At 39.0% G+C, this 27,998-nt stretch overlaps 1 protein-coding gene across 2 annotated transcripts; it reads right to left on the bottom strand.

Moving 5' to 3' along the window:
- gdf11 (growth differentiation factor 11) lies at positions 1–27,986 on the bottom strand. Of its 2 annotated transcripts, none has more exons than XM_055026294.1 (3): positions 27,297–27,986; positions 7,286–7,659; positions 1–922 (listed from the first exon to the last, which is right to left on the bottom strand). In XM_055026294.1, exons 1-3 carry the CDS (start codon positions 27,709–27,711, stop codon positions 545–547), a joined length of 1,167 nt encoding a protein of 388 aa, XP_054882269.1. In that variant the 5' UTR covers positions 27,712–27,986; the 3' UTR covers positions 1–544. The 2 variants fall into 2 exon arrangements, with proteins under 2 accessions (XP_054882269.1, XP_054882264.1); XM_055026289.1 differs by having other exon boundaries at positions 1–925.
- Positions 27,987–27,998: the final 12 nt, after the last annotated feature.

A 27,998-nucleotide genomic window follows, 5' to 3' on the forward strand; every position in this document is an offset into this window, starting at 1 on the left:
ATTAATGTGGCTACTGAGTTGTTGTAAAAATTTATGAATTGCAAAATGATTATGTTCCTGCCCCCTTTTCTCTGAAAACATTTAAATGGATAAAAATATTTTCTGAATGTAAATGTGTAGCTGAAAATTAAATATATTGGAACGGCCCCTAAAAGTTGCTTAATGAAATATACTCATGTCACCTGTCAACACATTCCACTAACCTGGACACTTCACAAAGATGCCATAAAAAAAGTCACAAAACTAACATGTACTCTATGACATAATTTTGTCTCACCGTTCTCTGAGGCTGCCCCACAAGCAGACCCAAATCATTCATAATATACTGTATTTCCATCTGCAGTTCTTTTTTTTGATTCTTGTTTTCATTTATAATTTTTTTTATACAGTTAGAATCAAATTAATTACTGGATAACATGGAAACCCAGCAGGTTGTTTCTGTGGCAGAGCAAAAGTGAAATCTGGTGCCGAGCGGAGAGATCCATAGGGGTTTTGGGTGGTTTAATGAGGGCTGAACTTAAGTGTGTGTATCTCCTTCTGCAGCCTAAGAGCACCCACATCGATCCACCACCATCCCCGGGATCTTGCCGTGAATGATTTGCTGCTTGTCATTGAAGTAAAGCATGTTAATCGGGGACATCTTGGTCGGGGTGCAGCAGGGCCCCGCGGAGCCGCGCGGGTTGGCGTGCTGCACCAGGTGGGTGTGCGGATACTTCTGCATGAACATGTACTCACACTGGCCGGAGCAGTAGTTGGCTTTGTAACGCTTGGGGGCAATGATCCAATCCCAGCCGAACGCCTCGAAGTCCACGGTCAGAGGGTAGCGGCAGCAGCGAGACTCGGTGGAGTGCTCGTCACAGTCCAACCCGAGGTTCCTCCGAGAACGCTTGGTGGTCTCAAGGACCTTCACCTCCAGGAACGGCTGCTGGAATCAGGGGGAGGGAGGCAGGGAGGGCAAAACAGACAGAATAATGGTTATAAGAGAACAACCACACAGTAAAACGCTAAAGAATGTGACACTTTTATACAGTTTGTGATCATCGTCCACTTTAGGGCTGAAGGATGTGGCTGAAACATCAGTCATATCAATAATTATTGGTTAGCTTTTGGCGCTAGAGCCACCTGATTAAACGTCCTGGAGCTCAGCTCGGGTTGTTAGGTGACGGGCAGAGCCCTCTGATTTGCGACGTTTTTGGAACCGGTCATTTTCCAGACACCAAAAAATATAAACTTATTGCCAACAAAAGTTAAATTGTTAAATGACATTTTTAACATTTAACAGTGGTAAAAATGTTAAATTGTTAAATGTTATTATTAACTGCAGTAACATTTATGGTTTTATCCACAGTTTTCTCTCCACACTGTTTCTCAACGAGATACTTAAAACCACCAACAGTTACTGACTGTAATATCCAAAGCATTATATCACCAGAGAAAATACATGGAATTACAATACAATAACTCAATAGACGTATATTTCAAGTAATTTTCATGAAATGTAGAAAAGACAGAAATATATTGTAAAAATATAAGTCCATAGAAAAATATTGTAATATTGCCAGCAGTTAATTACCCTAAAATCAACAATACTAATGGGCCAAAATGACTAATTTTGCTGATATTTATATGTACAATGTAAAACCATAAGCCAGACTGTAAAAGTAATTTTGACAAAGAACCGATTCTGGATTCTTCTTTAATAATTTCTTTTATACACCAAACTGAAATCTCAAAATTAGATCAGGGATCAAACTGGTGATCCTCCTACAGCCACCAATATTCATGAGAGACTTTAATTAAATGATGTATTTGGGATTATTAAATTTTATGCCAACCACACATTAAGAGAACTGCATGTTAGCACCTGCTGCTTGGATGAAGCTGGTAGTTTTGGAAGTATATCAACAGATCATACAGGATCTCATAACAAACAGAACAGCATGTTTTAGACTTTCCTCCGTTAAGTTCAGAACACGATTCAACAATTAGAAAGAGTCGGGGCAAGAATGGCTGCAATGTAAAGGTCAAAACAGTCCAATCCGGACACAAGGTTCATCTCACATTTACCACTAATTAATCTAAAATATTTTGGAAAAACCTTTAGAGTCTCAGTGAAACACTTAAAATCTTGCAGGACAGGAATTTAAAGCAGCACCATCACACCCAGCTCTAAAACGCTTAAAAAAAAAAAAAGGAAAGAAAAATATGTATCAGTTTGGCTTAGTCAAAGTCCAGTCATACATCTAATTGAGAAGCTGTGGCACGCTGGAAATCAAACAAAAGAAAAGAGCCAAAACTCTTTCATTTCAAACATTTGATATCAGTTGATGCTGGCGAGGAGGGAAAGACAGAAATGTTTACTTTCCTAACGTGTGTGAGAACCCAGCACAACCCTCGATTGGACCCGGCAGTGAAACTTCACACCCATAAGTGGCAAAAGCTGCAATAAAGTTCAGTCGCAGGTCAACACTGAATCACAAACAAAAATCGGTCCAATTCCACCTTCCTCATCAACATGCGCTGCAGAAAAACTCCCACCAGTAAAACGATTTCCTACAGAAAATAACTGGATTATCAATCTAAAAACAGCAGATTTACTTTTATACATGGGGATTCCTTCCCACTAAACCTTTTAAAAATGATTTAAAGAAGGTGATAACAAAACTGAAAAATGTGCGTTTATCATTGATAAAATTTCTGAAAAGTGATTCTGATTATGTTAATGAGCTCATGTGTGGATTATTTAGTGCATTATAATCCAATGTAATGTTATTTTAAGGTTGTAATAAGTGATGACTCCATCATTTTGATTGATTTAGATTATATCTTTCACTTTGCTTCTTATTCTCTTGCTTATATTTATTTATTTTTTAAACTTTAAATGTATTTTCTATTCATTGGCAAAATTAATAAAATGTATGATTTAATCTATTCATAATTATTTTTTTTGATAATCTGCTTGAGGGCTGATATAATAGAATAGAATAGAATAGAATAGAATAAAATAAAATAGAATAGATTATACTTTATTGATCCCCAAGGGGAAATTGCTTATTTGTTGAAAGCTACTCCATCTTAGGTGATAAATATAAAGTTTGTGAAAATATATACCTAAGAGTGAAAAATAAAGAGCGAATAGTTCAAAAATAACTAGACATAAAAAAATAAATAAACAAATAACAAGCAACTACATGCAATATATTAATCAATAAAAAACCGAGAAATGAGCACAGAAAAAAATTGGATCAATTAGCAGGCAGAAATGACTTTCTGTGGTACACTTTGGCAAAATGAGTCTCTGACTCGACGGGCACTGACAGAAACTGGCTTTTACCCACACTAATGGCTCACTGTGTATGCTTGAGCTGACCTCTGACCCATAAGGTCATCTGCAGGCTACCATAACCTTGACCTCTGGGAGCAGCGAGCAGATCAAATATTTTACTTCAGCATGTTTGTTTTACAAAGCCTCCTTCTGCCCTCAGTGATTCCAGCTGGGCTGCAGCAGAGCTTTCTGTGATGCATTCAGGGGAGGAAATAAGCTGCTGGGGTGAAACCGCGTCGGCTTGGCTTTTACTGTGGAAAATCACTCAGAAGATCAAGGCGTGTTTGTCTCTTCATTCTTTTCTGGGTTGTTGTGTTTGGTGATATTATCGTACACACCCTCCTGTGTTTTGGATTTAATTATTGTCTTTGGTTAAGAACAATAAAGCACTCTGCTGTGCGCTCAAAGGGCAGCAGTTTATTGGCCAAGACACCAGAGCTGACCTCTAATGTTTTCTGGAGATCTGACCCAAATAACCACTTGGTAAATATTTGGCGTTGCTTAACTAGGGTAAGTGGCCTACATAATTCAACAAAGATGTTGTATTTAACTGTCAGGTTCAGTAACTCGAACTAGATTAATGGCTCACCGATGGCTTTTGCTTAGAGGCCGAAGTTTGAACTCATTTGCGCAGGCCCATTTATCATGCCAGAACCAGAGTTTCACCATTTATAAATCAGTCTACAAAACTAAGATTGTTTTACATTATCCTTTTTCTTCATTATCTGTTTGAGAGGTAAAGCAAAAAGAAGTCTAAATGATAAAAAAGAAAAAGGGATTTAAATAGTTTTTATCCTAAACAAAGAACCTGTGATTTGTCTGGTTTACTAAGAATTTAAGAGAGACTGAAGAAATTAGAGTAATGATCTTTAAACATTTATAAAATAACTTTTATAAAATTTCTTTTTTCCAAGTCCAAGTCAAGTGTCAAATCTTTTAGCCTAATGTTTCTAACAACCAAAATAAGTGTTTTGTCATTTGATTCATGCCACTTTAACCACTTAAATTTATGTCAACACAGAAATATTCATACATTTAGGCTCTTATGAACTACTGTACTTTATTCTGAACAGCAATGTTCACTAAATTAAATTGTAGAAAAGGGTTTACCATCAATGTTTACGACTGGATTGTAGGTTATGTGACTAATGTATGACACACATGAGCCACTGCTACGTGAGACGACTGGTAAATTTACACGCTACAAACAATCATGCTAAGAATCTAAACAAATGGAAGCGATGTTTTCATATTAAATGTTGACAACCAGATATGAACGTCCGATGGTGTCACGACTCGCAGGTCAGTGAAACATTTTAATCTAAATAAAACAGCCGAGAAGCGGGAAGCAGGTCAGTATGCTCGCGTCTCTTTGACAACTTTAACGTGGACGTGTGCAACTTCAGCGTTTCTGCTTCAATAAAACACGGCGGCCCACAAACCTGCTCTGACAGATCATGAGTGTTTAAGTTAGCCAATCATGGGGCCACATCAAACAAACACCGAGCCTGAAGACGTGAAACTGAAACGTAATCTCTGCTCTGTTGGCTTGTGGAGCGGTTGTCAGCCGGTTGCCGTGGAAACGGAGTAAGGTGGTTTTCAGTCGTTCTTCATTTTCTTGTTACTTTTCACCTTCTTGTGGCACAATGAAGCCGCCGAAATTTCTGAAAGTGCAACGATGAAAGACAAAAACTGAACTGATTGCGCCGCAGGTTCGTAGATGAACGTCACGGTGTTTCATCAAAACGAACAAAACATTTCATGACGTTTTGAACAAACCCTACAACAGCAACCATGTAAGTTAAGCTAATTGTCCAGTTAAAAAGTTGAATTCATTTTTTGACAGAACTGACAGAAATTTATCTTCTAGGTACAAAATATTGTACCTAGACTTAAGCCTAGGTACAATAAGTATTTTATTTATATATTTATTTATTTATGTTCTAAGCACTTTTTATAGAAATTAGAGAAAAAATAAGGAGATGGCGATCATTTTACACACAAGCTCATCAAATGTCAATAAATAAACAATTTCCCCTTGGGATCATAAAAGTCTATTCTATTCTATTCTGTTCTGTTCTGTTATATTCTATTCTATTCTATTCTATTCTATTCTATTCTATTCTATTCTATTCTATTCTATTCTGTTCTATTCTGTTCTATTCTATTCTATTCTATTCTATTCTATTCTATTCTGTTCTATTCTATTCTATTCTATTCTATTCTATTCTATTCTATTCTATTCTGTTCTATTCTATTCTATTCTATTCTATTCTGTTCTATTCTGTTCTATTCTATTCTATTCTATTCTATTCTATTCTATTCTATTCTATTCTGTTCTATTCTGTTCTATTCTATTCTATTCTATTCTATTCTATTCTGTTCTATTCTATTCTATTCTATTCTATTCTATTCTATTCTATTCTGTTCTATTCTGTTCTATTCTATTCTATTCTATTCTATTCTATTCTATTCTATTCTATTCTATTCTATTCTATTCTATTCTATTCTATTCTATTCTATTCTATTCTATTCTATTCTATTCTATCGAGACAGGGCTTGCTCTGTTTCTGTTCCAATAAAACACGGTGACCCACAAACAGAGCAGAGATTACGTTTCAGTTTTACGTCTTCAGCCTTTATATTAATAGAGTTTAGAGTGGCCATTAAGTCAGACCTTTAAATGAATAAATCAGTGTTTCAGTGTTTTGTACTGCTGTAGTTAATACCTGTTTTCCTTTTATATGAGAATATTTAGACTGTGGCTTCATTTCACCCAGGCTGCAACTCTCTTGTCTTCAAAGCAAGACGGAAAGTCAAGTCTTGAGTCTTTGAAAAGCAAACTCGAGTCAAATCAAGTGTCTTAAAAACGAGTGAGTGCATGACTTCATGTTGTAGAGTTCCAGCTCAAGTCCAGCCCTGAGCTTTTAAAGCATGAATTAAAGACTCAGAGAATTTGGACTTAATAAAGTCTGGCGTGTTTTGAGTGTGGGTACAAATCATCCCCTGAGTCAGTATAATGCAGCTGCAGATTAATAGTCTTTAAAATCCAAGTGAAGGCTCAATTCTTCCTAATTTGAGTTTAGTCAATGAAATCCTCAGCTCTTGGCAGGAGATAATGCAAAGTGTTACCCAATTAGAAATATAAATATGATTTATAGACAAATAGTTCAAATGCTGAATTTTAGCTTTTGTAAACATTTAGTCAATCCACATCTTTAAGCTATGCACTCATTAACTGTACATTACGAGATGGAGAATTGAGCTTAATTAAACATTAAACGCTCATGTACTACATGACTTCATGTTGTACTGGTGTGAGAGAACTGAATGGTCTCTATTATGATGCTACAAATATGAATGTGGATATAAAACATGTCTGTACATCTTAAATCACACAGGATAATTCACAAGAGAATATTTGCATTTTTGTCAGCGATGCAGTCTCTTGTTTTGTTGCTTTATGGATGGACGTTTTCAGAGTGTGAATGAGTCCAACTCAAGTCTCCGTTGTTTAAAGTTAAAGTCCAAGCACACATCCAGAGCAAGTCTTGTAGATAAAAGTTTACATTTATTTTATGAATTAGACCTCACAGGGATTCAACATCTAAGTTATTTTTGAGCTTGTTTGACATTTTATCATCATAATATCAGAATTATGTCAGACTGTCCATCTGTCCTGTTTATCTCAAGATCAGGCCAGTAATTGTAAAACAATCAAATCGTTTAAGTTGTAAATTTGGATTTTCATCATTAATTGCAGTCTAGCCTCATGTGAAAACATCTGAGCTCATTAAGAATAATGGCAGTAATTTACAAGATGAATGCAAACGAGCCATTAATTAAAGCTTTATCTTAACTTCTGAGCAGGATGGAGGTATAAAAGTGAGCGGTGGCGGCAGTGAAGCCCCTCCCTCCCCGGCCCCGTCAGGCCCTGGGGACAGGTCTGAGGATCCTTACCAGCCCCTCCTCCCCGGGTCGCAGCGAGGTAACTGCCAGGTCATTGCCGCTCTCGTCAAAGGCGTTGATGTCGATTCCCCAGTTGGTGTGGGGCTGCTTGAACCAGTTCTGCAGCACATGCTTGAAGTCAATGCTCTGCCAGTGGCCGGCCCTGGAGTTGAGCTCTATCTTCAGGGAGCGGATGCGGATGTGGCGGCTGCCCTGCTCCGTGACGGGCTTCAGTCTCAGGATCTGCAAGTAGACGGTGGAGGTCTGCTGCAGCGGCCGGAGATACACCCACAGCTGAGCCTTCAGCACCTTGGTGAACATCAGCTTAGGGCTGAACTTGAAGAAGCAGCAGCTGGGCTTCCCGTTCACCTGCACCAGGGGCTCCGCTGCCAAACGAGAGAGAGACCTGTTTTAATTGGCAGACTATGATGAAACACTCAAAGTATAAATTATTGTCAAATGAGGCTTGTGCAAAATCTTATGAAAGCTGATCTGGACGTGTTGTTTGAATGATAGGAAGCATCATCCGTGTAATCTGGCAAAGAAATAGAAAGTCAATCCAAACATGAGGAGAGCATTTATCAGGAAGTCAGCCAAGAGATGGATGGTGACTCTGGAGGAGCTGCAGAGATTCACAGTTCAGCTGGACCACTACTAGCTCTGCATTTCACTAATTTTATCTTTATGGAAAACCAAAAACAGTCATCGTCACCATGTTGGGGACAAAGCAAACATGTGAGGTCAAGTTTAAACTTCTAAGCCTCCATGGATAAAGGCATGTCTGTCGGAAACACTGCTTTTAATTTAACCCCAGTCTCTCAGTGAGACCTCCTCCATGCTTTGAATTTCCTTTTCTTCTGCAAGGACAGGGAAGCTTTTCAAAATTTATGTGAAAATGGATGGAATAAAATGCAGAGAAAATGTTGTTAGAAGCAGCAGAAAACATGGGACTTTAAGGTTTACCTTCCAGTAGGACAGCAGCCAGAGCTGCAAAGTTTTGATCAAACTATGGTCCAGTCAAAGTGCAGACCTATATTACATTCAGAATCTGTAGCAAGACTTAAAACCCGATGTTTTCATATTGTCTCCATTCAGTCTCATTCAGCTTAAACTGTCTTGAAAAGGAGAATGGGTGATAATATTCATCCCTGGATGTGCAAATCAGATTCAGGGATCAGAAAATAAACACTTGACTCACTTTTTTTCTATTTTTTCTTCACAATAGTTCATTGTTTGGCCAAACAGTGCAAACCAGTACATCATTATGAAACCCAACCAGTCCATCACAGGATAACAACCAGGGGGTAAAATACATTCACAAACACACAAAACAAATTAAACTTACAACTAATTCACAACTAACCTGCTTTCATGTTCCTGAACTGTGAAAGAAAACCAGCGAACATAAAGATATACCAGATAAAAACATGGAATCCTCATCTACAAAGCTCTGCAGGAACCGCAAACAACGTTGCACTAGTGTATCTGTTTTTCACTTATAGAAGATAAACACAATGCAACCATGAGATCCTCCTCAATAACTGGAACCAAAGAAAAGACGTGCAAAAAACAACAATGTTGAAATAAACAATCTTTTGCTGAACTGGTATCATTTCACAATGAAATAGTCAAGAAATGCAACACAATATTCATCCAGAAGGGTAAAAATCGCATGTTAAGAAATGATTATTTTTTAACCAACTAATTACAAGTATTTATTATTTTATGTTTGACTTTTTAAGTTGATTAGAACATGTTTGATCTCTATCAGTGTTTCATAACCTTCCTCGAGTAAAAATGTAATGTATTACACTACAGGACACATTTTGCTCAGTCACTCTTAGAAATACGAACAAGAAGATATTAAATTGAAGCAGATTAAAATGCTGAGTTGTAACAGTAAGAATTATTATTTTTTTTTTTTTTACCCAAGCTACAACGATAGAAATAATTAAAGAGTTTAAACAATTGAAGCAGCTATTTAATTCCTGTGCTTCCTGTTGATATTCACAGTGAACAGAAAATATTACATGTGAGCTGAAAAGGTTTGGTGGACAATTTCCTCATCCTATTTTCTGTTTTACGCTTTAACAAATGCAACAAGTGTGAGATTTTAAACACTACGAACAAGGGAAAAATAGAAAGTATGAGTTTTTGCAGGTTGATATTGTAAAACAGTGATGTATATTATTGAGAACATATTTATATGAAGTGCTGCATAGTATTTCGTCTATCTGCTCACAGGTTCTATATCACAAGTACACACTGCCTTGTTCTTTGGTCCGTTCAGTCAGGGAACATTTGTGATTACTTTAAGGTTGGAAAACAACCATTTGCATATTAAAACAAGAATCAGTAATGGTGGCCAGTGGCCAGATGGTAACCTTCGATTCCCCTGGGTCAGCACTAATGAAATGGACTACCCTGAAATTACATCAAGCAGAAATAAAACATCTTAAGTTTTTTTTTTTTATCCATTTTTTTTCCCTTCAGTGCCTGCCTTTTGTTGGGAATTAATTAAGGGTGTGAATTAAGAGTTATGCTGGCGGACACTCGAAGTTCAGATTTATTCCTGTCATGATCCACGGCTGTGATTTGTGTCACATGTCAGATCTGCATATGGTTCATTTACATAGACCTCAATCTGATCTAATGTTATCCATCCGTTGAATTCAGACATTCATTTCCATGTAAAGTGTTCGTTTATTTAGGGAAATGTATTCTGTATCTATCTGGCATAATAATGTGGCAGCACAGTACAATGGGCTACTTCTTCTTCTCAGAGAACATTTGTTTTGGATCAAAACACAAAAAAAAAAAAAAAAAAAAAAACAAGAAGAAGAAAACAAAAGCAAAGCCGAGCCATTTATTTTGTAAAGTAGTTGCTTTTGATAATCCCATTAAAAAGCAAAGTGAAATCTGCGTGGATCTGTCAATCACGGTTTAATCCGAGGTTGCTCAGGCAACCTGCAAATGCTTCCTGGGTCAAAAGGTTATTTGGCACCTCAGTCTAGTTAAGAAATGGGATCAGGGGTCAAAACGGTCAGCCTCTTTACATCTCGGGGCTGCCGTGGGGGGGCAGTTCTAACAGCCAGATTGAGTTTGAAGGTCAAGGTCAACCCTATGGCGATGGTAATATGTCTTTCTTCACATTATGCCTGTTCGCTCAAAACCTTTCAAAAACTACAACATAAAAACAACAAAAAAACACCACAGTGTTATTTCATCCACGTTTTGCTGTTTTGTTTTGATAAGGGTGGAGATTCGCCAGCCAATAGTGAATTGTTTATCAGGACAGAACTCGGCATCCGGCTGTTTTTGGTTGTTGTTGTTGTTTTTTTTAGCTAAACAAGTGCTTGAAATATGGGCATGCAGTCAGGGATATGAATTCACCACTCTGCACTGAATAAGGGCCAAACCCGGGACAGACGTGGCCCTTCAGCCCCTACCTCCAAGCACAGTCATTAGTGAGTGTAAATTATACAGTGTCTCACGCTGGACAAACAATATGTCAATGTTCTCAAATGTTAGCGGGTTGCTGGGGTCGCGGCAATTAACGTGGCCGGTGTTGTGTTTGTTCATCAGGACAAAAACTGGGAATTAATGATTCTGCAGTTTGCTTTTGGTTTTATACTTTTGGGGACTGGGTCGCCTGCAGCTTTTGTCGCTTTCCCTGGGCTCATAGAGAAAAGAAAAAGGCAAACGCCAGAGAGACGGAGCGGTTCAGCTCCTCGTGAAGGAGTAACCCGAGAAAGCAGGGCCTGTTTTGTAGTAATCCAATTCAGGTCCCCGGTTATTAAACACACCTGCTCCACATATGAGCTATGTCATGTTAAACAATGCCTGCATTGATATGGAAAATCAATTTGTGCCTTTATAGATCCTGTAAACGTACAGGCTGGAGGCACAGATGAATGCCTGCAGCTTAATTACACCCCACATCTTGGCGGCGCATGCCACTCGTGGCAAAAGAGCAACGTTAGCTTGTAAAGAGAACCGAGGGAACATTTGATCCTCACGTCTGAACATGCTCTCCTTTTGCCGCAAGAACATACATCCATGGGAAAGCCAACTTTTTATGGCTTAATTTCCTGCTAAATTTGTAAAGTTCCAACTCGGTTATTTAATACTTTTATTTGGGCCATTAAGCAACATGTTCAGCACTGCCTGCTGCATCAACGTAATCTCTCTTCTGACAAGGGATATAAAATGTTAGTATCATAATTTCTGTGGGCAACAGCAACATGGTTTTGTACATATCATCAAAGTTTCGTCCAAAAGTGTCAGAAATGCCAAGACTTGTGTAAAAGGCTGAGATAATTGAGATTGAAGCCAGCACCATAACTATTAACATCATTATTATCATCATTAATTGTATTAATACCAACAAAACCACAATTTAATTAAATTTAATTAAATCATAAAATAAGACTTTTTGTGACAGAAGCAAAGCGACGAGGAGTAGCTTTTTTCTTCTTTTTAACTGATGGCAAGCACTTGCTGTACTTATTTATTTCAAATTAGCACTGAAATAAAATGAAAAGAAAAAACAATAGGGCTGAGAATGATAGTGGTCACTAAAATAAGTCAATTGTACATTTAGCACAGCCTGAAAAGGAGCGAAGGCTGACGGACACACTTACAAATGCATTTAAGCAAAGCTGTTGCTTTCTCAAGGTAGTAGCTGACTATGTTATGTGGAGACACCAAAAAGATAAAGTTTTTGGTGTCTCGTTATCACAACTTTTATATCTCGTTTTGAGAAACTCTCTTGTTTTAATAAGGTATAAAAACACCCTTGTGTTTGATTACTACTGTGATTACTACTGACTTCTCTAAACAACACTCAAACATCCTGCAGATACTGTTATGCTTGTTCAAACAAAAACAAGCAAGATATAAAACTCGTTTTAACTCGTTTTATTTTTATGCTTTTCTAGTACTTATGTTAACAGCAGCTTAACATGTTACTGGCTAAAACCCAAACATTAACATGCAAGCTATGAAAAGTGAACCTTTTCTATACCAAAGCTGTATCAGCTCCAGCACAGATATTATATGCTAACGTTTATCACTGCATATTAGCCAGCAGTGATAGCTAATGACAAGCTGGCAACATTTAAGCCAACAGTTTGCTTCTGTCCCACTTTTAATGCTTACTCTAAATGAGGCTAATGATATAAATGTAATAGTTTGATCTTTATCTAACAGTTTTCATAAACTGCAGTTTGAGCATATGACGCTGCCATGATTTAAACTCATTACTCTAAATACTAAATACAGCTATCAATGTGAACTGTTGAATTTCAACAAAGAAGGTTCTGCAAGCCATTTTGATCAACCTTAAAACATATTTTTTCCATTTCCCCTGCTTTGGTTTGCATTATCAAGGTTTGCAAGGTTTGTAGGTCAAGACGCTTTTAGAATTTGTTCAGGCAAAACTCTGGTCCATTCGGGCCAAACCAGGCATGTCAGGTACGATGCTGGGAGTTCAGAAAATCTGAGAGGATAGAAACAACTTAGAGATCAGACCAGACCTCCCTGAAGTCCACAAAGGTCCGCTTGAAACTCTCCTTACTTTGTATTAGTCGCCAATATCACACCTACATATTGCAATTTTCTTTCTACTTCTATTTTGTATCTGTCAATAAGCTATTTCATGCTCATTTGCTTACACCATACTATGTTTTTTACCTCCATAAAATGCATAAGAATGCTAAAACCTTGCATTTTGTTATCTTAAAACATTACTGGAAGCGTTATTACGACGACTCTACTCCCATTTTTTTGGCTTTGATCCTGATTTGGATCAGTTGACAATATGACAGAATGAGACCCATAAGTGATTTATTGCTGGTAAGTATCTATCAGTCACTTCTTCTTACAGTGAACCATGAAAATAATACAAAAAGATGCGAGTAACCAAAGCAGATTTTGAAACGTATCCCTGCCAGGCAATAAATGACAAACTCTCAGAAGCTACAAAAGGAACCAGAACTACAAATACAAAATGGGGAAGTAGCCATCAGCTGTGCACCAAGCAGATAATTGCTCATGCTGTTATCTTTTGAAAGGTAAAAAGATAAAAAGGACAGGAATGTTTCCAACATTCCTTCCTTGTGCAGTTAAACACAGTTTAACTTTAGTAGCTGAAATCTGTCAGTTTCACTAATTGATTGATTAAAAACCAAGACACTTTTACTACAGCAGCTGGCATTCATGTCTAAATGAAAATATAATTTAAAAACTGTAACACCAACTTCTGTAAATGCAAACTAAATCAGGCAAATCCTTACTCTTAACGACACAACATAAAATCTCAGTCAAGTCTTCCACTGACTGCTTTTCTTTCTTTTTCTGCCCAAGAAGCCGTTTTGTTTGATATTCCTCCTCAAGTGTCTGCAGCCTGCTTCATTGTTGCAGCCACTTTTTTCCCAGTGGTATAATTGCAGCATATGCAGTGCATGAATTTTACTACCAACACACGGCAGGCCTGCAGGTGGGCCTATCAAACATCTGGTTGACTCCCTGGGTACCTGCGTTCCATAGTTAGCCTCCTATACATGCATGCAAGGGGAGGCATATAGAATATAGGGGTTTTATTCACAGCACCATCTGTTCGTTTTCATACAATCGCAGCCCATTTAAATGGTTTTAGCTGTAATGTCACTGAGGCGTAGATGAGAACGGAGCCAGTTAAACTGTTAAAAACAGATGGATGGGGGAAGCTGAGTAAAACAATGAATCTGTCAGTTCTAAAAGTGATAAATTCTTTGTTAATTAACTATTAATTAGTAGTTTCTCACAAGCTTTCTCACTGGCAGGGACAAAGTCTTCTGTTTCTGTCAGTGTTGACCAAGTAAACCAACAAAAACCAAAGAGGATAATAAATTAGTGTCAGTGTGGATGATCAAGTGGTTTCTACCTCAAATATATTCACGTTTTAGGGCTGCATTTACCATGCAACTGAAGTGCAGCGCGATGCAGTTTGAGCAAAGTTTGCATGACACATGGATATGAGGGACACGCAGGGTGAAAACAATCAGCTCAGATGGTGCAGGGAGGGAAACTCTTTTGTTGATGCCCAAATGGATGACGCATAATGGCACAAACCTAGATAGGAGTTTCATTTGCATATATATTTATAATTTCTTTTCTTAATGGGAAATGCAAATGTGCCATTTTGCAGCAAATGTGTGTGTTTGGGACTCTTCGCGTTGAATAAATGTGACTCTAGGGTATCCCCACGCACCTCGGCATATTAATCATCGTGACACGTTCACGACCCTTCTAATAAGACAGGGGCCACGGCAAACCCCCTCAAACATCCCATCCAAACCCGGCCCCGCTCCCTCTTTGTCTCTCAGCCGGTCCCCAGGGAGCGGAGAGGATGGTGGGGGAGGCCGGGCTCGAGCTGAGGACGGAGGGGGCGGAGGGGGCGGAGGGGTTTGTGTTTGTGTGTGTGTGAGAGAGAGCGTGTGTGTGAAGTTAGACCCCTTCATTCAAAGGTCTCCCTTGGGACAACGGCAGGCACAAGACTCCTATTAGGACTGAGCACGGTAGCCCCCCAGGAGCAACAAAAGACACCTCCTAATGTTCCCTGTTCTAGCTCAGTGAACACGCACACATGGAACCAGGCAGTCCCACATAAACACACAACACACACGGCCTCCAAACTGCTTCAGCGGCCAACACACTCCCGGCTCATTGTTTTTAGTGTTACACATGTTTGTATTATGAGCGCGTTCGCCGGGCAGCGGGACGGGAAGAGCAGTGAAGTGCGATAAGGTGGACAGCTGGACAGCACGAGGCATGCCGGGTGTCACCGCTGCTGTTTGTGTGCATCCACACATGCATGCGAAACACAATGTGGGTCTGTCACAGCCAGAACCTCTTACATACTTTGCATATGCTAATAAATGACGAACACGTCCAAATGGTTTTAATTAAGCTGAATTTACCGACAGCATGACTGAGGAGGCCATTGGGTTATAGGAAACAGTATTTATTTTTGTCAAATTAACTTAATTTTTACATTTGCATTCAATTGAACCGATTTAATCAAGAAGTAAGCAAAAGATAAAATAGCTAAAACCAGCACAGTTGCACTTTTGTCAAGCATATATCTGACCCCTTCTGTGATGTTTGTGCTGCAGTAACAAAACGTGAATTTAATTTAGGTTTCAAACAGCTTGAATCTTAAAACTTCTGCATAATGAATCTCAATTCTGAATTTGATACAGTTGATCAAAACCGGTAAAAATGAGCAGACTGTCAACAAAGATCACACGGCGTTCCTCAAGGCTCCATGCTCAGTCCATATTTATTCATAATCTACATCCTCCGCTTGGCTCAGATCACATGTTATCCTGATTAAACACAACCTTAGATTGTTGTGTCATCATATGACCATAATAAATGACTGAGTCAGTGATTGGAATTATATTTATGAGTTTATTTGTCAAAATTTCATCCAATGTCCTGCAGAAAACACAGAAGTCATTTAATTTGTTCCCAGGAATCAGGACTCAACTACCTCAGATTATGGGTGTTAACATTGACTCTGAAATATAAACACAGTCTTAGGTCATTCAAAAAATATTATTAGAATAAACAGTTTTCTGACACACATAAACTGGTAGAGCTTTTATTTTCAAGTTAAATTACTAAAATAGTGAATATAATATAATATAATATAATATAATATAATATAATATAATATAATATAATATAATATAATATAATATGATATAATATAATATAATATAATATAATATAATAAATATAATATAATATAATATAATATAATATAATATAATATAATATAATATAATATAATATAATATAATATAATATAATAGTTCCATACCTTTCTAAAATATGTATAGAAAAGTATTTTCTTGCCATTAAAGGAATCAGGTTCATGGTTGTTGTCCTGTTTTAAGCAGGTTTCCTGTGATATTTTTGATCAATAAGTTGCTAGATTTCAATATTTAAAGGGCTCTTTGCCATCACCCTAATCTTTATATCCAGGCTGCTCCAAAATGTTAAGATTAATTGCAGTCAGAAAGGAACAATGTTGGTTAAAGTGAAAGACAGTTTTAAACCTAGATCTGTCAGGAGAATTGATCATTTCTGATGGCAAATATTCTATTTAATTGGAATGAATTTATGAAAACATCAGAAGTCTTTCTGGATTATTAAACACTGCAAATAACACAGACGCTGTTGACGTCTGTGTCATAAAGTAACTTTACTGACATTAGAAAAAGATCATTTATCCAAAACTGCACCAGACATTCAGAGATAAATGTTGTTTTAAAGTGAGTATTCTTATTTCTACACAATCTTTAATGTTACATTTTTTTTTCCTACTGGATCTGTTCAGTCATTGTTGAATAAATATTCAATAAACAGGAGATATTGTCACTGGAAATACTTTAATGACATGTTCTAATAAATAAATATACATTATCTGCTGCAACTATTGGTTTTAGGTGTTAAAATTTTGATTTTGAAAAGTTCAATTAGTTATTTTTGGAATTATGTAATTTATCTATGTTGTGATTTTATGTCAATCTATAAAATAAAAACATGAATCTTTAAATAATCTCTTAAATTTCTTCTGTTTAGCTTCTACTAGAGTAAAAACATGAATATTAAAAGTACGTTGAAGCAGCTTTACTGTTCCTTGAGTTAAATTTTTGGATTCTCTCCCCTCCTCTGGCTCCGGGACTCGTTGACCTTGTTTTTCTCCGGCTCTTTGGCAGATTTGTGTTTTGAAAGCCGCCATTAAACACAGCCGTTACGTAAGCGGTCCTGTGTGCAGCGGGGGGCCGTTTGACGGCACAGAGTCCGACCTTGTTACTGTACGGCATCATTCTGTTTTTACTGAAACTGAGAATCAACAATGGTGTCCATGGTTTTGACACTTTAATGGTCTGCTTCTGTTAAACACAAACTCTTATTTTAGAGGAACTTTACAAGCGTGTCGCTGGTTACTCAGAGAAACAAACATATAATCTGATTTGATGTTTAGCGAGTTTCTTCTTTAACTTAAACCCGACAGAGGCCCAGAGACTGTGAATTCAAGTAAACTGCTTCCATCTAACACCAATGCTATTTCTGAATATTGCAATAAAAATGTCGATTTCAATTAACCCACATTTTTTTTGACATTTGTTTTGAGTCCTGAGACTGAAACTCCAATCAGTAAAACTAAAATAATCTGCAGAATTTGCCTGCATGGAAACTAAAATATAAGATCTCTCCAAATATTATATCAAAGCTGTCAACATATAGTGGAGCTCTACCAAAAGTCATTTTAGAGTTTATCACCACATGCTCTTGCAATATCAGAGTTTAGAAAATGAGCAACAACATGATTGTGACGTCAGATTACGATGTGTTCACATAGATTAAAATCTCTCTTTTATTCTGTTTTCTGAGTTTCAGAACAAAAAAAAATATTTTCTTCTCTGTTCAAAAATAGGCCTAATTTATCAATACAACATTTTTTTTAGCAAAATATATTTAAGCATTTGTTCTTAAACTAAAGATGGTGATTTAACGTCTTAAAAAGTAACTCTGTGGTTGTTGTTTTGACTCAAATGTTGTTCATCATCAAAATGAACATTTTCTTACCATAAACTGAATGTACTTCAGTTTTAAACACTTGGTTATTACAAGGCACAAAGCAGTAAGATTACATTTATAGATATGCAGATGACATCATCACTTACTGCTATGGACTCTTAAATATATATAAATGAATATGATCCTTATCATTGCCTGTGTGAGGATTTGGGTTTTTCTCTGTGTTGATTTAGGTTTCCATCTCGTTTTCAGTTAATTTAGTCTCCATCTTGTCCTGTCTGCCCCTTGATTGTTTCCAGTTGTGTCTCGTTTCCCAGATTACCCTCTGAGTATTTAATCCCACCTGAGTTCCTGGTTCCTTGTCTAATCTGTCTTGCTGTCAAGTCGTTTGTCAGACGTTCACTGTTACCAGTTGCTACCAGTTTTGAGTCTTAGCTTTCTGTTCATTCTGTGCTGCCTGGACTTTTATTGTGCTTTTGTAATCTACTTCATCATTAAACAACCATCATTCACTCCGACTTGCGTCCTCAGCGTCGACCTCACCACCTCTTCACCGCAGCATAAGTTACAAGAATCTTTCAGATATTTAAAGTAAACATAAAAGCCATATTTTAGTGTTTTATATTTGTCTAAAATGAAAAGAGATAATTTTTCTTACCTATTACCATCTGGATAAACACGCACTGAGACGAGCACTGGTTGAAAACTAAAATATCCAACCGTCTTCTGATCAGTGAACTCACCATGCCAAAGCATTAATGGGTCAGACTGACAAAAACACTCTTTGATGTGGAAGTTGTTATTGTGGGAAGAAGACCCAGGTAATTATTTCAGTATCAGAATAATATAACTCAAGTTGAAACATTTAAATAGGGATCAAGACTTCAGTCAATAACAGGAAACCGAGGGAATTACATCACGGCTGTTCTGCTCTTGGAGAAACAGAACTGGATTAGGAAATGTTTGCAGTCTTTTGGATAACTCAAATTTAAGTCTCTAATAGCTTTATGGGGAATTTTAACAGCGACAGATGTATAATTTGTAAAGTTAATTGAGCCAAGAGCTGACACATTCCTGTTTTGGTCCTAATAAGTAGATAGTTAATGAGATTAAATCCTCTGGTCTGTTTGATACTCGCAGTACAGTTTGATATTAGTTTGTTTTCATTTGTACATATGCTGAAGTTGAACAGACCTGCTGATTTCATTGTATTTGGAGACTTATTGCAATACAAAAGAATTTCCAGGAGATTCTGAGCTAAGAAAACCTGCATTGGGTTGTCATTTCCACATGTTTCCAGATGCTTCCAGCAGTTACTGGGTATCAGAGAAGGAAGACCCTGGACTGGTTCCCAGTCCATCCCAGTAACCAAAGATAACCCACACATGAATGCACAGAACATGCTAACTCCATGCTAAAAGCATCTAGACTAGGAGGTGAACCCACAACCTTCCTGCTTAAACATAACAAGGCAACAAATATATATTATTTCAGTTTATGGAGAAAGTAGAAAAAAGGCCTTTTGTTTTAACTTATAGTTGACATAGAGAAATCTGAACCAGTTAAAACTGATGCTGTCATGATCTGCAGGTGTTTGGAGTTTAGATTAATCTCTTGTTTTGATCTTTTCTTGTTTCTTTATTCAGATCTGCTTTTATTCTTCTGTGTTTCACTTCCTGGTTTATTATTGTCTGAGCATTCCTTGTATTGATGTTTCTTTCCATTTACTCTTTATGTCAGTTTCAGTTTTTTTCATCTCATTCATGGTTTTCTGTATCTCAGGTTCTCTCTTCCTCAGTCTGCCACCATGCTTCACGTCTCCTAATGTCTCCCTGCCTGCTCTGCTTGCCTCTGATTAGTCTCTGGTTTGTATATCTACTCTAAATATCCTATCCTCATTGTTCTCCACTGCTTCCTCCACCAGTTTTCCCTGTGATCTACAATTCCATTACAAATGCATGCAAATCTTTGTCTATATTCAGCTAATATAAAAAAAAAAACAAACAAAACAAAACATAATTTTGCAATTGTAGTGTTCTGATGAAATCAGAAATTAGTTATTAAAAATCATGATAGCGACAGATGCAAACAGTTGCATGATATATATTCGGATTTCAGTCGTGGTGCTAGCGCTCGTCATCCATCAGAGGAGATGTCGGCATCTTAATCAGGCGTTGGAGCGACTAGCCTCTGATACTTGGGAGCGGCTACGTATGCAGCGTTTTGAGAGAATCGGAGTCACTGGTTTTCAGAAGAGCTATGGGTGCAACACATTCGAATGGCAGCTTTTTATGAACTGTGTGATGCCATAGAGCTCTGGTGGAACCAGCAGCAAATTGTCCAAAAACAAAACCAAAAAAAATCATCATCCTGCTGCTACTTCCTGCTGTTTTTAATGGTTTTTGCAGGTAGTTACATCCAGCTGACGACCTCATGACTCATGTTGCAGAAAGTGTTTCTATTGCAGTTTTGCAACATGCATCTGTTTTAATACGTTTAAAAAAACCCCCACCACATTCTAGAACAAAAACTTTATCGACAAACATGAGGGTTTTTTTTTTCAAAATTGAAACTTTATGATTGTAATTCCAATTCTCACCTTCCTGAGATCTTTTTAAGTTTTCTTGTTTATAATTAAACATTCACTCTTCCTGTTTGCATTTTGGCCCATCTTCAAATGTACAAAAATCTCTGATTGTTTTTCTCTGACAGCTAAAGAGAAAAGGAAAAGGATGGATGGGAATTGCTGCAACTAAAATTTAGCTGTTTGGCTTTTATTCATACTATTAGCTTTTGGTATCTCTGCCAATTTTACATTTGTCTTATTATTTTTACTAAATTTTATTTCTATTTTATCATTTACCTACCTGTGATGTGTTTGTTGTGAAGCACTTTGGTCAGCTCAGGCTGTTGTAAATGTGCTAATATCACATATTAGCCAACGTGATATTAGCACATTGGTTAATATCAAATGTGCGATATGAATAAACTTTGACTGGACTTGGCGAATCTCCACGTGGTGCCACAGAAACACAAATTACATTACATTAATTGGCCAAATTTCACAATGCACAGGAGAATAAATTACATAGATCACTGGTGTTTATATATGTAATAAAACTGAAGCAACAGCTTTGAGGCTTCCCAGTGAATAAAAAGCGAACGCTGCTTCTCCCTGGGCACTTCTTTCAAATCTCTGAGGATACAAAAGCAACATTGCTAAAGGCGCCAAAATCTGTCATGGTGCCAAATGTTTCTTTTGAAGAGAAAAATCAATAAATCACATCGTGCCAAACTTCCCTGCATTTTTCTCCTTTCTTCTCTTAGTAAAGAGAAGAAAAATTGCACACTGAACTAGTTAAAGAAAGTCTACTGTTGACGAGGAGAAACACAAACACAGGTGGTAGATGCAGCGAGGAGCTGCTCCCCCCCTGCGCCACAGAGAAGAGGCTAATTAAATTTTCATGTCAATAATCAGGAGCTAATCCACCGTTAATTGTGCTTCTTTCCGACGCAGCGGCTCCCTCGTGGGATCCGACGTTATGCCCACGCAGCGTTTCGTTTGCTTAAACGCCTCTTAGATTTAATGGACTCTTCCATAAACTCATCCTCAGCACCTCCTCACTCACGACCACACAGAAGCCTGAGCTCATCCATCAACAATAATCCCTTCAATGATCTCCATTTTATCTTTTCACCACCCTCCTCCTCCTACTTCTCACCCATGTCCCTACAAAAGGCTTAATTACTGGTGTGAAGTAATTATTTTCTTTATTAGTGAAACGTAACATCTGTTTCAGGTCTTTTTAATTGTACCTATAAAACCCGTCCATTATTTCTGTCCCTTTGGGATAGGCCTGGGCTGCTTGTTGCTCCCTGCGGACTCCCTCCGCTCCTCATTCAATTCTCTGGCTAAAGCCTGGATACGCAGAGCGCCGTCGTGAGCTTTTACGCCAACTTCAGAGGAGCTGGGCTGTTATTTCAGAAGGAGAAAACAGGGTACGTCTCCAAGCTCCCCTGAAGGCTTCAGTGTTTTTGGATTTGTCATTAAACTCTAAAGGAACATATTCCCAAAAGCAGCAGAGAGCCTAAGGGCTGCAGGGAGCGTGGGAATAGAGGAAGGAGTGAGATTCCTGAAGTTCTAGGGAAATTTTGTCCTTTTATTAATAGACTTTGGTCCCTTTGAAATTTTATTAGCCATAAAGTTGACGGTATGTTGTGCAGTTTCTACAGCCCTGCAGAGCCTCTTCGCCTTAAACAAACTGCTTATTTCTCAGAGCATCCGAGCAATTCAGCTCCAAGGTTTCTCCTAGCCCTCCGCGGAGGGCAGCGGCTACACAAGAGCAGGTGTCATCGTCAAACTGAGACCTCCGTGGAATAAATAAATCTATAAAAACCTCACATAGTCACCGACTTCCAGCAAACACTGACCAGCTAGCCGAGCACCGTCCGGCTTCTGGAGCTCTGTCCTTTTAACGCTCTCCCTCTTTATTTTTATGGTTCCTGCACCTTCAGGAAATGACCCTTTTATAGGGTCAACACTATAAAAGACTTGTTTTTTTTGGGAGTGGTTAGTGGACGAGTGTGTGTGTGGGTGTGTGTGTAGTGGGGGTATAAGTGTTGAAGTTACTACCGGTTCGTCTTTGGTGCCAAAGAAAGAGACCTGATGAGGCTAATAGTCTTCTCGTCCAATATATCACGTAGCTGTGAACCCTGTGACCTTTTTTGTCAATAGGACAACTTTTCTCTGGAGTGTGTGTGTGAGACCGGGTGGACGGGGCGCGCACGGCTATCCTTGTGTGTCCAACCAAGAGTGCACATGTGGACATCTGCACTGTCATACCTCGCCGTGTGTGTTGATGTACAAGGCAGTCCGGCCTCGCAGTGCCTCATCTCTGTTGAATGAAAAATGTTGGAAGGTTCTTCTAATAGTTTTTATTGAGGTGCATGAGCAAAATTGATAATAATCAGTTAAAAAGGATTTGTTACTGAGGTGAGAGCGCTGAATACAGGCTTGATGTCTGAACCTCCGTATTTGGTTAAAATCTTGTTTTAAACTGTTACTTACTTACTTTGTTAGTTGATTTGTGCAAATTTATTATACCACGTAACTAAATGATTATTCCTGATCAGTAGAGTTATTAAAACTGTCTACATATATTAAAAGCCCACATTTTGGACAAATTTTTAAAGGTTCAGATGCACAAAACATTGCACAAAATGTTCCCCCTTAAAACCTTCTGTCAACTGAACACTTTTTGTTACACTTCTATATTTCAGATCATCATGTAAATTTCAACATTAAAGTCATCCTGAGGTCATTCAAGCCAACAGTTTCCAATGAATATTTATAAAAGAGACACAGAGTTCACAGAGTTCACCACTGAAATGAAGATTTTGTTTACTTTCACTAGCCTCACCCAGACATGAAGTTCATGAGATGTAGAATCAATAAATTACCCAAATAGTACCTGTCTTACAACATGAAGTAGGCTGCAAGATGTCAGACAGAAACGCATCATGAAATGATGAGCAAAGTCATTGACTTCAATCAGAAAGGCTCAGTGAAGACTCTCCAAAGGCTGCACTGAACTTTATCCACAGTTATAGAAAACGTACAGCCGTGGTGAACCTATAAAAATTACAAGAGGAGAGAATCAGCAACTCATCTGGGAGCTTAGAAAAAGAAACCAGGACAACATCTGAGAGGCTGCAGACCTCAGAGAACTTAATGGCCCGTCTCTTCTCATATTCGCAAACATCTTCAAAGTTTGTTAGGAAAACATTTTGTGGATTGGAGAGACAAATATCTTTTTTTTGTTGTTGTTGAAAGGTGTGCAACCTGTTCGTCTTGTGCAACATTACGACGGCATTTCAGAACGAGAACAGTCAACATGGTGGTGGCAGTGTGATGGTCTGGGCCGATTTGTTGCTGCAGGATTACTAAATAGAGGAACCATAAACTTCAGCAGAAAATCCAGAAGGAGAACATCAGACCATCAGTCTGGCACTTTAAGCTCAATCTTAATGTTAAGTTAAAATAACGACTGTAACTGAATGGCTCAAAAAGCATTAAAGAAACTTAAAGTCCAGATTTAAACCCAGTTAAGATTCTGCGGTCAGACTTTAAAAAGATTGCTAATATCTAATAAAACTACAATGTAGCTGAACTGAAGCAATTCTGCAAAGGAGAACAGAGTGAATTCGTCTCCATTCTTCATAAAAGGCCAGAACCTCAAGTGGGATCACAAGTATTAGTTCACTTCTCCACATGGTGCCAGGTTGGTTTGCAAAGCTTCTTGTTCAGTTAATGAACATAAATAACATTTTTATTGTCTTTGTTTGGTATTGAAATTTTGTTGATGATGTGAAACATGAGAGTAAATGACAAAAAAAAAAAAAGCAAAAACAGAAGAAACGTGCTTTTTAACAGCACCGTAATTAAGTCTGGAACGTTCATATTTATCCAGAAATTTAATTTGCTGGAAAAAGATACAAAATATTCCTATTTTTCTTGACTCCAAGTTGACAACAAGAGACAATAAGCATAAGAATTTTTGTCTCCAGAATGGGAACATTTCAGGTTTATTGCTAATGTTTCCAAGCATTCCCGAGGTGTTTCAGAAAATCTCACCATAAGCGCACAAACAAAGAATGACGCACAAAACTAGGATGAGATAAACAAAGTTTTAAGACCGAGTAGGAATACGGGTTTCTCGAGAAAAACAAACTAAGCTCCAAGCCCGATTGCAAATATTTTAGACTGCATGTCAAATTGTAATAAATAGTGGCACGGTAAATAGCTTAGCGACGAGTGCCTTTTTATGCAGCACGCAAAGAATTTGTGGCAGTAAGCTGTAAAGAGGAAGATAGCGCATAAAATCCTTCACATGGTACATATAGACTCATTTTTCCATGATATTTAATTAGAAACCAGGAAGCAAGGTCCTGTTCAACCCCCACTCCAGCATCCACGTACCTTGAGTGAATACTAAGAAGCAACTCAGGCACAGGTCCAATTCAGAATGTATTGTGTGAACCCCCATGGCCCATCAAAGGCAGTGTGTACAACCATGAAAGGGTGATTGGGCTGGAGGTGCGCAGGGAATAGTGTTTGAAGTTTTCTTTCTATATCAGAGAAAGAGAAAAAGGCATTTATAATCCTGTGGGATTGCTAATCACCATGGGCTAAAAAAAAAAAGAAAAAAGAAAAAGAAAACAGGGATGCACTCGTTCTCTCTTAACTCTTCCACAAGTGCTGGAGGAAAAAGGGCAAAAAAAGAGGAATAAGGAGCTGCGGGGTACGAAGAGGGGAAGGAGGTGGGGGTGGAACGGGAGGGTGGATGCTGGAAGCTGCTGCTGAGGTAAACAGAGGAGGAAAGCAAGTGTTTTAAACATGACCGATTCATCTGGATAATCTCGGTCATTAGCCTCTCCTGCTGGCATCGTTAACGTGCAATTAGGAGGCGTCGCCACGTGCGTCGGCGAGGCACCGAATCCTTTCTAAACACGTCCTGCAAAAGGACGGAAGCAAAAACTTCCAATAAAGTCCAACGACGCCAACGTTCTCCCGTAAACATTTCGAGGTGAACGTAGCGGGAAAAATCCTGATCTGCTTTTCATCGAGCCGGAAAAGGGCACATGGAGAGATTTAGGGTACATGCAAAGCAGCTCGCATCTTGTATCTCTGACGGCTGGAGAGGGATGTCAGCGAGGAAAACTTCGGCACAGCATGATGCTGCCATCGGCACTGATTAGAGCTTGTTTTCCTGAGGAGGTGCTTTGTGTTTTGTGCTTTCCCCTGAACTCTGCAGTCACGTTCACTACATGAGGCTCACATGTCAAATCAGAACCACGTTTTGAAAAATAACAACCTCTGTTGCTTAATGTCTAATGCTCTCTACATTAAACATGATCTCGCCCTAAGTGTTTTTCATCACCTGCAAGTAAGAAAATCATCATCACTAACAGAAAAATACAAAAAAATGTAAATATCTATGTGATGCTTGTCACGTGAGTGACTGAGATAAATAAAAATAAAAGCACAAACAGGACCCCACCCCCTCCCACAGCATGATGCTGCCACCACCAGAAAACACTCTGACCTTTTAATCCTCCACTCAGAAGGACTTCAGAGCATCGAGAATGTGCTGTTCTCCTGACAGATGAGAAAAGACGTTTACATAGCCGCTCACAAAGGCAAGAATTATTATTGGAAGTGCGTGTGCGGAATATATTATGTGTGTAAATGTTGTTGAGCCCCACGATTTGCCAGGAAAAGGTCACACACTCCCCTCGACCCTAAGTGTTTCTCTCTTTGTGTACTTGAGGTTAAGAGAGAGAGAGAGAGAGAAACGGAGAGAGAGAGGGAGAGAGAGAGAGATGGAGAGAGACAGAGATAGAGAGAGAGAGAGAAAGAGAGAGAGAGAGAGAGAGAAACAGAGAGAGAGAAGGAGAGAGAGAGAGATGGAGAGAGAGAGAGATGGAGAGAGAGAGAGAAAGAGAGAGAGAGAGAAACAGAGAGAGAGAAGGAGAGAGAAAGAGATGGAGAGAGAGAGAGATGGAGAGAGAGAGAAAGAGAGAGAGAGAGAGGGAGAGAGAAAGAGAGAGAGAGAGAGAGAGAGAGAGAGAGAGAGAGAGAGAGAGAGAGAGAAAGAGAGAGAGAGAGAGAGATGGAGAGAGAGAGAGAAAGAGAGAGAGAGAGAGAGCGAAAACTGCGCCTATAAACTCCGCATTTAAAAGGCAAGTCCGGCCGATGGGGGGGCCTGCTGCATGACGGGGAACAATGGCAGCTTTTTGGACACACTTTTTCTCACTGCGATGAACAGCAGGGAAACCGGTAGAGGCTCCTATAAAAGACCGATAGAGCACAGCTGTCAGGGCTGAACGGTGATTTTATAAAATGTCTCGGAGGGGCCTGCCTGTGGATTTATGGGAAACTATAAGAGGACGAGCAAATTTCCAGGAGGCAACAACCAGAGGCTCCTTTAATGGGTGACAACTGAAGATTTTTTATTTAAAAGACAACAGGATGCAGAGAGGGCATGTCTTAATGTTTGTCTCTCTGTGCAACACAAACATGGGAACAAGGAAAAAGTTTGACCCCTGAGTGCTAAATATTCTGCCCCATCATCATAACCTCCATCAGCATCAGCATCGTAAAAACTAACGGGCCATTTAGGAGCTGTTTGCTCCTGATTGACATGGGTCCCGATTATTGATTATTCAGATTCGCACCCCATCCTTATTTGACAGCCTCCTCTGAGCAAGTGCGCTCGGCTGGTTCAATCATAAAGCTGCGAGCAGCCAGAGGGAATGTGCAAATCCGACAAAAGAACAGCAGAAGCATCTCCTCTGTCCAGGTTGTCCCAGATCCATTTTACGCGCAAGGACGCACATTTTGGAGACGCACTCGCTGGTTACTTACGCTCCGAGGCCATGGTGATCACGGACTCCGTGGTTGCGTGGTACTCGTCCTCCTCCATGAACTCGTCCTGGGCCGACGCGTCTCCCTGGAAGTCGTGGTGGTCCAGGAGCTGCTGGAGCGGGGGCGCCTTGGGCAGCAGCTGGTTGACCACCTCCCGGCTGATGTTGGGCGCCTGCTTCAGGCGCAGCTTGCTCAGGATCTGGGACTTGATGGTCTCCAGCCGCAGCACCTTGCTTTGCTCCCTCCAAACGCAGGCGGAGCACTCGTGGGAGCCGGCGCCCTCGTCCAGCAGAGACAGCCCCGCGTCCGTGGGCGGCTCGCTGGCAGGAGGCAGCAGCAGATTGGGCTCGTCGCTCCCTGACAGTCCCAGGAAGATGAGCGCCAGTAAGCACGGGAAGAAGTTGTACCTCGGCATGATGATGGAGGAAAGTTTTGTCGCTTCTTTTAGTTGGTTTATTCCTCAGTAAATCCTTTCGGGTCCTCGTCTCAGCCTAAAAAAGCCTCCGAATCATTGACATGCATCTAATCCACAATCAGCCCGAAGTGGGTTGCTTCTCTCTCTCTCTCTCTCTCTCTCTCTCTCTCTCTTTCTCTCTCTCTCTCTCTCTCCCTCTCTCTCTCTCTCTCTCTCTCTCTCTCTCTCTCTCTCTCTCTCTTCTGCAGCAGGAGGTTCTGAAATAAAGTTTTCAACGAAAAGAAAAA

The sequence above is a fragment of the Poeciliopsis prolifica genome, unplaced genomic scaffold (assembly GCF_027474105.1).
Source record: "Poeciliopsis prolifica strain line A6 unplaced genomic scaffold, Auburn_PproV2 SCAFFOLD003, whole genome shotgun sequence".
In the NCBI taxonomy this organism is placed as follows: Eukaryota; Metazoa; Chordata; class Actinopteri; order Cyprinodontiformes; family Poeciliidae; genus Poeciliopsis; species Poeciliopsis prolifica.

Excerpts from the sequence above, each read along its gene's own strand:
- gdf11 (XM_055026289.1), bottom strand. The coding sequence starts at position 27,711 with ATGCCGAGGTACAACTTCTTCCCGTGCTTACTGGCGCTCATCTTCCTG. Across the intron at positions 7,660-27,296 it reads GATCACCATGGCCTCGGAGC|CGGAGCCCCTGGTGCAGGTG; the intron begins GTAAGTAACCAG and ends CTCGTTTGGCAG. Across the intron at positions 926-7,285 it reads GACCCGGGGAGGAGGGGCTG|CAGCCGTTCCTGGAGGTGAA; the intron begins GTAAGGATCCTC and ends CCCTGATTCCAG.